The sequence below is a fragment of the Hemibagrus wyckioides genome, linkage group LG10 (assembly GCF_019097595.1).
Source record: "Hemibagrus wyckioides isolate EC202008001 linkage group LG10, SWU_Hwy_1.0, whole genome shotgun sequence".
In the NCBI taxonomy this organism is placed as follows: domain Eukaryota; kingdom Metazoa; phylum Chordata; class Actinopteri; order Siluriformes; family Bagridae; genus Hemibagrus; species Hemibagrus wyckioides.
In genome coordinates, this window is record NC_080719.1 from 23568883 (window position 1) to 23582600 (window position 13718).

General features: G+C 43.8%; 1 protein-coding gene across 4 annotated transcripts in view; it reads left to right on the forward strand.

Moving 5' to 3' along the window:
* The window catches only part of syt7b (synaptotagmin VIIb), a 130990-nt gene that overhangs the window by 46722 nt on the left and 70550 nt on the right, over positions 1 to 13718 (forward strand). For 2 of the 4 annotated variants that reach the window (XM_058401068.1, XM_058401070.1), the window contains exon 2: positions 509 to 639. In XM_058401068.1, coding sequence (XP_058257051.1) covers positions 509 to 639 — 131 coding nt within the window. The remainder of the gene's footprint in view (positions 1 to 508; positions 640 to 13718) is intronic. The other 2 variants (XM_058401069.1, XM_058401071.1) reach the window with 1 other exon arrangement.

Consider the following 13718-nt stretch of genomic DNA (forward strand, 5'->3'; position numbering starts at 1 on the left):
TTTCTTCTTCTACAAATACACCTCCTGTTTATCTGAACTGCATCAGAAATGGGGCAGAAATCTCATTTCAGAATGAAAACATGTCTGGTATAGGAGAGAGAGAGAGAGAGAGAGAGGGAGAGAGAGAAAAGAGGGGGATGAGAGGTCTCTTTTAGCTCCTGCAACATGTATAAAAGACATTCATTAAAAAAGACCTCAGGTTCTCTTCATTTCTGGTGTGTAAACAGTTTCAGGTGTTTGACTGAAGGACACGTGACATACATCTGCATTATTTCCTTCATCAAATCAGTCTGTATGTATCAGATTCTATTCTATTTATTAGCATGAGCCGGAGTGTATTATACACAAGAATCACCAATCACCAAGCTGTAGCCATACACCTGAGAAACACACAGCTCAGCTCTGGCTAAAACACTGAAACATGCTAACAGCACTGACACAGAGCAATTCATCGTAAATAAACTTTTATTTTAAAAACAACACTTTCTTTTCTCTCATTCTCTGCAAGGTTCTCTGTCACTGGGCGTGTTCCTCGTGTCAGTCGGTCTCACCGTGTGCGTCGTGTGGCTCGTGGCGCTCTGCGGCGTCTGTGGATGGTGCCAACGCAGACTGGTGAGTGATGTCACTTCCTGTTTCAAGGTAAATCCCAAACGAGCGGCAGCCATTTGTAACACTGTTCTGTGAATAACGTTTCTTACAACGTACAATGAAAAGGTTTACTCATGTGGAAGTGAAAACATCAGGTTGGATGTTTTATTATTATTGATTGATTGATTGATTGATTGATTGATGACTGACTGACTGACTGATTGATTGGCTGATTGATTGAAACGGCCACTTTTCATTAATTTCATTAATAGTATAGAGCTGAATGTAGAAGGAATCATACTCTAGATGGACCATTTGGATTATCAAGGAAAGGAAATGAGAAAAGAAGAGAAGAAAAGAGGCGTAAAAAAAAAGAGAGAGAGAAGCAGACGGGTGGACTGTAGGTGGCTTAAATGAGCACAGGCTTTAATTACATTCAGTAATTGGGCTCTGGTCCATATCCACACCCTGCAGGCATCTAGCAGCTTCCTATTATTATAGAGAAGGATTACCCTTTCCTACTCTTCCTCCCTCCATTCCTCTGTCCATCTCTCTCTCTTTCGTCATTGCCTGATTGGCTGCTCTGAGTGACAGGCAACAAGGGCATATAAAGCAACCTTGCACTTTTAACCCATGACATCACAGCAGTATTTCACCTCCTGTTTAGCACAGGGTTCGAGAACATGAACGATCCTTTTGTCTAGCAGCGACGGAGCGGCCGATCGCTCTGATTTCTCCAGGTGACGGATGTTTCTCGGGTCAACAAGAGCTCCAATTTAAAATTAAAGGCTCCACCTTTGTTGCCTGGCAGCCCGTAAATCAGGACAGTGATAGCAGATCTCAGAGAAAAGGTGAAAAAGCTCCTCAGATAATATGCGCTCACTTATCTCTCTGAGATGATGTGGTGTAGATGATGTGGTGTAGATGATGTGGTGTAGATGAGATGATGTGGTGTAGATGATGTGGTGTAGATGATGTGGTGTAGATGAGATGATGTGGGGTGGATGAGATGATGTGGTGTAGATGATGTGGTGTAGATGATGTGGTGTAGATGAGATGATGTGGTGTAGATGATGTGGTGTAGATGATGTGGTGTAGATGAGATGATGTGGGGTGGATGAGATGATGTGGTGTAGATGAGATGATGTGGGGTGGATGAGATGATGTGGTGTAGATGAGATGATGTGGTGTAGATGAGATGATGTGGGGTGGATGAGATGATGTGGTGTAGATGAGATGATGTGGGGTGGATGAGATGATGTGGTGTAGATGATGTGGTGTAGATGAGATGATGTGGTGTAGATGATGTGGTGTAGATGAGATGATGTGGTGTAGATGATGTGGCGTAGATGAGATGATGTGGTGTAGATGATGTGGTGTAGATGAGATGATGTGGTGTAGATGAGATGATGTGGTGTAGATGAGATGATGTGGTGTAGATGAGATGATGTGGTGTAGATGAGATGATGTGGGGTGGATGAGATGATGTGGGGTGGATGAGATGATATGGTGTAGATGAGTTGATGTGGTGTGGATGAGATGATGTGGTGTGGATGAGATGATGTGGTGTAGATGAGATGATGTGGTGTAGATAATGTGGTGTGGATGAGATGATGTGGTGTGGATGAGATGATGTGGTGTAGATAATGTGGTGTGGATGAGATGATGTGGTGTGGATGAGATGATGTGGTGTAGATGAGATGATGTGGTGTAGATGATGTGGTGTAGATGAGATGATGTTGTGTAGATGAGATGATGTGGTGTGGATGAGATGATGTGGTGTAGATAATGTGGTGTGGATGAGATGATGTGGTGTGGATGAGATGATGTGGTGTAGATGAGATGATGTGGTGTAGATGATGTGGTGTAGATGAGATGATGTTGTGTAGATGAGATGATGTGGTGTGGATGAGATGATGTTGTGTAGATGAGATGATGTGGTGTAGATGAGATGATGTGGTGTGGATGAGATGATGTGGTGTGGATGAGATGATGTGGTGTGGATGAGATGATGTGGTGTAGATGAAATGTTGTGGTGTGGATGAGATGATGTGGTGTAGATGAGATGATGTGGTGTAGATGATGTGGTGTAGATGAGATGATGTTGTGTAGATGAGATGATGTGGTGTGGATGAGATGATGTGGTGTAGATGAGATGATGTGGTGTGGATGAGATGATGTGGTGTAGATGAAATGTTGTGGTGTGGATGAGATGATGTGGTGTGGATGAGATGATGTGGTGTAGATGAGATGATGTGGTGTGGATGAGATGATGTGGTGTGGATGAGATGTTGTGGTGTGGATGAGATGTTGTGGTGTAGATGAGATGATGTGGTGTAGATGAGATGATGTGGTGTAGATGAGATGTTGTGGTGTAGATGAGATGATGTGGTGTAGATAATGTGGTGTGGATGAGATGATGTGGTGTGGATGAGATGATGTGGTGTAGATGAGATGATGTGGTGTAGATAATGTGGTGTGGATGAGATGATGTGGTGTGGATGAGATGATGTGGTGTAGATGAGATGATGTGGTGTAGATGAGATGATGTGGTGTAGATGATGTGGTGTAGATGAGATGTTGTGGTGTAGATGAGATGATGTGGTGTGGATGAGATGATGTGGTGTGGATGAGATGATGTGGTGTGGATGAGATGATGTGGTGTAGATGAGATGATGTGGTGTAGATGAGATGATGTGGTGTGGATGAGATGATGTGGTGTAGATGAGATGATGTGGTGTAGATGAGATGATGTGGTGTAGATAATGTGGTGTGGATGAGATGATGTGGTGTAGATGAGATGATGTGGTGTAGATGAGATGATGTGGTGTAGATAATGTGGTGTGGATGAGATGATGTGGTGTCGATGATGTGGTGTAGATGAGATGATGTGGTGTAGATGATGTGGTGTGGATGAGATGATGTGGTGTGGATGAGATGATGTGGTGTGGATGAGATGATGTGGTGTCGATGATGTGGTGTAGATGAGATGATGTGGTGTAGATGATGTGGTGTGGATGAGATGATGTGGTGTGGATGAGATGATGTGGTGTGGATGAGATGATGTGGTGTAGATGAGATGATGTTGTGTAGATGAGATGATGTGGTGTGGATGAGATTATGTGGTGTGGATGAGATGATGTGGTGTAGATGAAATGTTGTGGTGTGGATGAGATGATGTGGTGTGGATGAGATGTTGTGGTGTAGATGAGATGTTGTGGTGTGGATGAGATGATGTGGTGTAGATGATGTGGTGTGGATGAGATGATGTGGTGTAGATGATGTGGTGTGGATGATGTGGTGTGGATGAGATAATGTGGTGTGGATGATGTGGTGTGGATGAGATAATGTGGTGTGGATGATGTGGTGTGGATGAGATGATGTGGTGTGGATGAGATAATGTGGTGTGGATGATGTGGTGTGGATGAGATGATGTGGTGTGGATGAGATAATGTGGTGTAGATGATGTGGTTTAGATGAGATGATGTGGTGTGGATGAGATAATGTGGTGTAGATGATGTGGTGTAGATGAGATGTTGTGGTGTGGATGAGATAATGTGGTGTAGATGATGTGGTTTAGATGAGATGATGTGGTGTGGATGAGATGATGTGGTGTAGAAGAGATGATGTGGTGTAGAAGCGATGATGTGGTGCGGATGATGTGGTGTGGACGATGTGGTGTAGATGAGATGATGTGGTGTGGATGATGTGGTGTAGATGATGTGGTGCAGATGAGATGATGTGGTGTAGATGAGATAATGTGGTGTAGATGATGTGGTGTAGATGAGATGTTGTGGTGTGGATGAGATAATGTGGCATTGATGATGTGGTTTAGATGAGATGTTGTGGTGTGGATGAGATGATGTGGTGTAGATGATGTGGTGTAGATGAGATGATGTGGTGTGGATGAGATTATGTGGTGTGGATGAGATGATGTGGTGTGGATGAGATGATGTGGTGTGGATGAGATGATGTGGTGTAGATGAAATGTTGTGGTGTGGATGAGATGATGTGGTGTAGATGAGATGATGTGGTGTAGATGATGTGGTGTAGATGAGATGATGTTGTGTAGATGAGATGATGTGGTGTGGATGAGATGATGTGGTGTAGATGAGATGATGTGGTGTGGATGAGATGATGTGGTGTGGATGAGATGATGTGGTGTAGATGAAATGTTGTGGTGTGGATGAGATGATGTGGTGTGGATGAGATGATGTGGTGTAGATGAGATGATGTGGTGTGGATGAGATGATGTGGTGTGGATGAGATGTGGTGTGGATGAGATGTTGTGGTGTAGATGAGATGATGTGGTGTAGATGAGATGATGTGGTGTAGATGAGATGTTGTGGTGTAGATGAGATGATGTGGTGTAGATAATGTGGTGTGGATGAGATGATGTGGTGTGGATGAGATGATGTGGTGTAGATGAGATGATGTGGTGTAGATGAGATGATGTGGTGTAGATGATGTGGTGTAGATGAGATGTTGTGGTGTAGATGAGATGATGTGGTGTAGATAATGTGGTGTGGATGAGATGATGTGGTGTGGATGAGATGATGTGGTGTAGATGAGATGATGTGGTGTAGATGATGTGGTGTAGATGAGATGATGTGGTGTAGATGATGTGGTGTGGATGAGATGATGTGGTGTGGATGAGATGATGTGGTGTAGATGAGATGATGTTGTGTAGATGAGATGATGTGGTGTGGATGAGATTATGTGGTGTGGATGAGATGATGTGGTGTAGATGAAATGTTGTGGTGTGGATGAGATGATGTGGTGTGGATGAGATGTTGTGGTGTAGATGAGATGTTGTGGTGTGGATGAGATGATGTGGTGTAGATGATGTGGTGTGGATGAGATGATGTGGTGTAGATGATGTGGTGTGGATGATGTGGTGTGGATGAGATAATGTGGTGTGGATGATGTGGTGTGGATGAGATAATGTGGTGTGGATGATGTGGTGTGGATGAGATGATGTGGTGTGGATGAGATAATGTGGTGTGGATGATGTGGTGTGGATGAGATGATGTGGTGTGGATGAGATAATGTGGTGTAGATGATGTGGTTTAGATGAGATGATGTGGTGTGGATGAGATAATGTGGTGTAGATGATGTGGTGTAGATGAGATGTTGTGGTGTGGATGAGATAATGTGGTGTAGATGATGTGGTTTAGATGAGATGATGTGGTGTGGATGAGATGATGTGGTGTAGAAGAGATGATGTGGTGTAGAAGCGATGATGTGGTGCGGATGATGTGGTGTGGACGATGTGGTGTAGATGAGATGATGTGGTGTGGATGATGTGGTGTAGATGATGTGGTGCAGATGAGATGATGTGGTGTAGATGAGATAATGTGGTGTAGATGATGTGGTGTAGATGAGATGTTGTGGTGTGGATGAGATAATGTGGCATTGATGATGTGGTTTAGATGAGATGTTGTGGTGTGGATGAGATGATGTGGTTTAGATGAGTTGATGTGGTGTGGATGATGTGGTTTAGATGATGTGGTGTGGATGATGTGGTTTAGATGAGTTGATGTGGTGTGGATGATGTGGTGTAGATGATGTGGTGTGGATGATGTGGTGTGGATGAGATAATGTGTGGATGAGATGATGTGGATCAGATGATGTGGATGAGGAGATGATGTGGATGAGATGATCTAGATGAGATGATGTGGATGAGATGATCTGGATCAGATGATGTGGATGAGATGATGATGTGGATGAGATGATATGATGTGGATGAGATGATCTGGATGAGATGATGTGGTGTGGATGAGATGATGTGGTGTGGATGAGATGATGTGGTGTGGATGAGATGATGTGGTGTGGATGAGATGATGTGGTTTAGATGAGATGATGTGGTTTAGATGAGATAATGTGGTGTGGATGAGATGATGTGGTGTGGATGAGATAGTGTGGTGTAGATGAGATGATGTGGTGTAGATGATGTGGTGTAGATGATGTGGTGTGGATGAGATGATGTGGTGTAGATGAGATGTTGTGGTGTGGATGAGATGATGTGGTGTGGATGAGATGATGTGGTGTGGATGAGATGATGTGGTGTGGATGAGATGATGTGGTGTAGATGAGATGATGTGGTGTGGATGAGATGATGTGGTGTGGATGAGATGATGTGTGGATGAGATGATGTGGTGTGGATGAGATGATGTGGTGTGGATGAGATGATGTGGTGTAGATGAGATGATGTGGTGTGGATGAGATGATGTGGTGTGGATGAGATGATGTGGTGTGGATGAGATGATGTGTGGATGAGATGATGTGGTGTGGATGAGATGATGTGGTGTGGATGATGTGGTGTGGATGAGATGATGTGTGGATGAGATGATGTGGTGTGGATGAGATGACGTGTGGATGAGATGACGTGTGGATGAGATGATGTGGTGTGGATGAGATGACGTGGTGTGGATGAGATGACGTGGTGTGGATGAGATGATGTGGTGTGGATGAGATGATGTGGTGTGGATGAGATGACGTGTGGATGAGATGACGTGTGGATGAGATGATGTGTGGATGAGATGATGTGGTGTGGATGAGATGATGTGGTGTGGATGAGATGATGTGGTGTGGATGAGATGACGTGTGGATGAGATGATGTGTGGATGAGATGATGTGTGGATGAGATGACGTGGTGTGGATGAGATGACGTGTGGATGAGATGATGTGGTGTGGATGAGATGATGTGGTGTGGATGAGATGATGTGGTGTGGATGAGATGACGTGTGGATGAGATGATGTGTGGATGAGATGATGTGTGGATGAGATGACGTGTGAATGAGATGATGTGGTGTGGATGAGATGATGTGTGGATGAGATGACGTGGTGTGGATGAGATGACGTGGTGTGGATGAGATGACGTGGTGTGGATGAGATGACGTGTGGATGAGATGATGTGGTGTGGATGAGATGATGTGTGGATGAGATGACGTGTGGATGAGATGACGTGTGGATGAGATGACATGGTGTGGATGAGATGATGTGTGGATGAGATGACGTGTGGATGAGATGACGTGTGGATGAGATGACATGGTGTGGATGAGATGATGTGTGGATGAGATGATGTGTGGATGAGATGATGTGGTGTGGATGAGATGATGTGGTGTGGATGAGATGATGTGGTGTGGATGAGATGACGTGTGGATGAGATGATGTGTGGATGAGATGACGTGGTGTGGATGAGATGACGTGGTGTGGATGAGATGACGTGTGGATGAGATGATGTGGTGTGGATGAGATGATGTGGTGTGGATGAGATGATGTGGTGTGGATGAGATGACGTGTGGATGAGATGATGTGGTGTGGATGAGATGACGTGTGGATGAGATGATGTGTGGATGAGATGACATGGTGTGGATGAGATGATGTGTGGATGAGATGACGTGGTGTGGATGAGATGACGTGTGGATGAGATGATGTGGTGTGGATGAGATGACGTGTGGATGAGATGATGTGGTGTGGATGAGATGACGTGTGGATGAGATGACGTGTGGATGAGATGACGTGTGGATGAGATGACGTGTGGATGAGATGATGTGTGGATGAGATGACGTGTGGATGAGATGATGTGGTGTGGATGAGATGATGTGGTGTGGATGAGATGATGTGTGGATGAGATGACGTGTGGATGAGATGATGTGTGGATGAGATGACGTGGTGTGGATGAGATGACGTGTGGATGAGATGATGTGTGGATGAGATGATGTGGTGTGGATGAGATGACATGTGGATGAGATGATGTGGTGTGGATGAGATGATGTGTGGATGAGATGATGTGTGGATGAGATGATGTGTGGATGAGATGACGTGTGGATGAGATGATGTGTGGATGAGATGACGTGGTGTGGATGAGATGACGTGTGGATGAGATGACGTGTGGATGAGATGATGTGTGGATGAGATGACGTGTGGATGAGATGATGTGTGGATGAGATGATGTGGTGTGGATGAGATGATGTGTGGATGAGATGATGTGGTGTGGATGAGATGATGTGGTGTGGATGAGATGATGTGGTGTGGATGAGATGTGGTGTGGATGAGATGATGTGGTGTGGATGAGATGACGTGTGGATGAGATGACGTGTGGATGAGATGACGTGTGGATGAGATGATGTGTGGATGAGATGACGTGTGGATGAGATGACGTGTGGATGAGATGATGTGTGGATGAGATGATGTGTGGATGAGATGACGTGTGGATGAGATGATGTGTGGATGAGATGACGTATGGATGAGATGATGTGTGGATGAGATGACGTATGGATGAGATGATGTGTGGATGAGATGACGTGTGGATGAGATGATGTGTGGATGAGATGATGTGTGGATGAGATGATGAAATCAATTCAGTTCAATTTATTTGTATAGCACTTTTAACAATAGACATTGTCTCAAAGCAGCTTTACAGAAGTATAGAAACATACAATAAAAATTAATAAAAGTTACTATTTATCTCTAACATTTATCCCTAATGAGAAGCCTGGGGTGATGGTGGTGAGGAAAAACATCCCGAGATGATATGAGGAAGAAACCTTGAGAGAAACCAGGCTCAGAAGGGGAACCTCATCCTCATTTGGGTGACAGAAAATAATGTAAATAATGTGTAGTCACTCATGCTGTAGTCACACTTTATCACTGTGACTTACTTCTACCTAGTAGCGAGCCAGTAAAAATAAACAGTTGCTACACCATTTTATACTGGATATTTGTTTTCCAAATTCCAAAAATAGAGAGAGAGACAGAGAAAGAGAGAGAGAGAGAGAGAGAGAGAGAGAGAGTCTGACGCACTGAGACACATATCTAGTCTCTCACGTATTTCATATACTGTATTTATATACACCCATTAGCAATAACATTATGACCACTGAGAGGTGAAGTGAATAACACTGATTATCTCCTCATCATGGCATCTGTTAGTGGGATCTTGTGGGTTGTTCCCTGTCTGCAGTGGTCAGTATCTATCAAAAGTGGTCCAAGGAAGGAACAGTGGTGAACCGGAAACAGGGTCATGGGCAGCCAAGGCTCATTGATGCACGTGGGGAGCGAAGGCTGGCCCGTGTGGTCAGAAGGTGAGCAGTGACTCTGTGCTGTAACACAAACAACAGGTTTATATCAGTGCAATCATTCTAATACTGTATTGTTTCTATAGCAACAGCTCAAACACGGGAATTTCTACTCCGGACACTATACATAATCTCAGACCGATAATTAACAACAACAACAACAAAAACATGATGCTGGGTAACCTATAATGTCTGACGTTTATCCAAACCAGGACAAGTTTAATTATTGAACAGAACAAATGATTTCTCAGTGGATATCTTTCTTGGGCTTAGATGTCCTTGACATTTTCGACAATTTTCTTCCTGCAGTTTGATGAGGAATTGAACGGGGTTAGGGTTTGATCCGTTCAATTCCTCATTATATATATATATATATATATATATACATAGAGTATATGCATCTCTCTCTTGCTGAATCTGCGGAGGTGCAGCAGCACTCTGAAGACAGTCTGGATTCTGTCCGTGTGGTTAGATGTCTGATCTCAAACAGTTAAATGTTGATGGACAGGACAAGTACGGCACGGGGGTTGAGTGGGACTGCATGGTTTTCAATGGATCCAACAGAGACAGCATCTGTCCTCATACTCAGCCTTTCTTCTCAATGCCTCCTTCTCTCTCTCTCTCTCTCTCTCACTCTCTCTTTCTCCGTGTCTGACATGTTAATTCTCTGCACTCTCTCACTGTTCTCTCATTATTGCAAATTCTGTAAACCCATTCATCTGGTCATTTTCACGTCTCTCGTCCTCCTACTTTCTCCTTCTCTCTGCAGTCTCTCTCTCTTTCTCTCTCTCCCCTGCCATGTTTCCCCACTGAGATTTCTTCGTCTCTTCTCTTTCATCTCTGCATTCTGCGATTCCTCCTGGCTTTTTGGCGAAGCTGCTTAAGACTTTAGGATGGTGTTTAATCAGAAACCCATCTGATAGACATCCACGAGCCTCTCAGAAAAAGCCTGTGAGGCTGAGAGGGTGAGTGTTTACTCATTTGCATTAACCCAAGGAGACGATATTCATAGCTGTCTGTGCTGAACATCATACGGACTTCATCTCTGAGCATCTCGCACGAAATAAGAATTCCTACTGTAGATTTATCCGAATTAAAGGCTTCTCGAAAACAAACCTGCCCCAGTCTGCAGAAAGCAACGGCAATCCAAACCAAAGACCCACAATCATTCTTTTTTTAGAAAGCAGTGGGAAAGATACTGGCTGCCAGAAATTGTGTAAAAACCATGTTAAGTGAATGGAACAGGGACAAGGTGCGAGTTGTGCGCAATAGAGCATAAATGCATTTCCTGCCTAAATGTAATCATGCAACAATCATCTGTCTGACAGAGAAGTGATCCCACACTTCAGCACAATGTGTTGTGTATTCAGTGAAGATCCGCTCGGTGGTACGATAGTTCAGTGCCACTGACGAATCCCATTCTCAGCCACTAAAAAAAGCTTGAGCAGTTCCACAGATACAGTTAGTTATTTCAGATTTTACACAGAAATCTCTTTAAGATGGATTCTCCAGAGTTAAACCCTCAACCTGAGTTTATATATCACATGAATCATTTCCGCTGGTGACGTTCACCATGTTCACTATGTAGACACAACTTCATGACCCTGTCACAGTCTGATACGTTAATTATTACAGGAAAAACAGTGTGACTGCTGTGGTAATGTGACTGCTGTGGAAAACCTGGCTGCAGTTGTAACATGGCTGCTATGGAAAACCTGGCTGCTGTGGTAACATGGCTGCTATGGAAAACATGGCTACTATAGAAAACCTGGCTGCTATGGTAACATGGCTGCTATGGAAAACCTGGCTGCTATGGAAATATGGCTGCTATGGAAAATATGGCTGCTATGGAAAACATGGCTGCTATGGAAAACCTGGCTGCTATGGAAACATGGCTGCTATGGAAAACCTGGCTGCTATGGAAACATGGCTGCTATGGAAAACCTGGATGCTATGGAAACATGGCTGCTATGGAAAACATGGCTGCTATGGAAAACCTGGCTGCTATGGAAAACCTGGCTGCTATGGAAAACCTGGCTGCTATGGAAAACCTGGATGCTATGGAAACATGGCTGCTATGGAAAACATGGCTGCTATGGAAAACCTGGCTGCTATGGAAAACCTGGCTGCTATGGAAAACCTGGCTGCTATGGTAACATGGCTGCTATGGAAAATGTGGCTGCTATAGTAAACCTGGTTGCTATGGTAACATGGCTGCTATGGAAACATGGCTGCTATGGAAAATATGGCTGCTATGGAAACCTGGCTGCTATGGTAACATGATATTTTAACAGGTTGGTTTCTGTCATATTAGATAGATTAGACAGATGGATGGATGATAGATAGATAAGTACAGAGAAATTATGCAATTACATGGCAGATATAATAAAGCTGGTTTTTAAAGCTGACATACTACATACTGCACACATACTACATTCTACCCACATACTACATACTGCACACATACTACATTCTACCCACATACTACATACTGCACACATACTACATACTACCCACATACTACATACTGCACACATACTACATACTACCCACATACTACATACTACACATGTATTACATGCTACCCACATACGACACGCTACCCACATACTACACACATATTACACGCTACCCACATACTACATACTACACACATACTACATACTACCCACTGCACACATACTACATTCTACCCACATACTACACACTACCCACATACTACATACTACCCACTGCACACATACTACATACTACCCACATACTGCACACTACCCACATACTACACACTACACACATACTACATACTACCCACATACTACACACTACACACATACTACATACTACCCACATACTACACACTACCCACATACTACATACTACACACATACTACATACTACCCACATACTACACACTACCCACATACTACACACTACACACATACTACATACTACCCACATACTACATACTTCACACATACTACACACTACCCACATACTACACACTACACACATACTACATACTACCCACATACTACATACTGCACACATACTACATACTACCCACATACTACACACTACCCACATACTACATACTACCCACATACTACACACTACACACATACTACATACTATCCACATACTACACACTACACACATACTACATACTACCCACATACTACATACTGCACACATACTACATACTACCCACATACTACATACTGCACACATACTACACACTACCCACATACTATCCACATACTACATACTACACACATATTACCCACATACTATCTACATACTACACACATAATACACACTATCCACATACTACAAACATACTACATACTATCTACATACTTTTTTTTTGGTGGATCCAACACTCAAAAAGAGAAAAATCTCTTCTCCTCACTGACAGCTGTGAAAGATTGATATGTTTGTACTCTCTTATTCTCAGGTGCTGTGGCGCTGCTCTTTAACGTATCCTACACACAGACTGAGGACACTGCAGCAGCCGCTGTGCAAAAAACCTGTAGACATTTTGACACCAGAAACCATGAGCAGTGTGTAGAGTGTGTATTAATATGGTCATGTTACATGATTTCTAAAGAAGAATGTGTTTCACTCCCTCTGTCTCTCTCTCTCTCTCTCTCTCACTCAGCCTCTGTCTCTCTCTCTCACTCAGCCTCTCTCTGTCTCTCTCACTCAGCCTCTCTCTGTCTCTCTCTGTCTTTCTCACTCAGCCTCTCTCTGTCTCTCTCACTCAGCCTCTGTCTCTCTCTCTCTCACTCAGCCTCTGTCTCTCTCTCTCTCACTCAGCCTCTCTCTCTCTCTCTTACTCAGCCTCTCTCTGTCTCTCTCACTCAGCCTCTGTCTCTCTCTCTCTCACTCAGCCTCTGTCTCTCTCTCTCTCACTCAGCCTCTCTCTCTCTCTCTCTCTCACTCAGCCTCTCTCTGTCTCTCTCACTCAGCCTCTCTCTCTCGCTCACTCAGCCTCTGTCTCTCTCTCTCTCTCTCTCTCTCTCTCTCTCTCTTTCTCTCTTTCTCTCT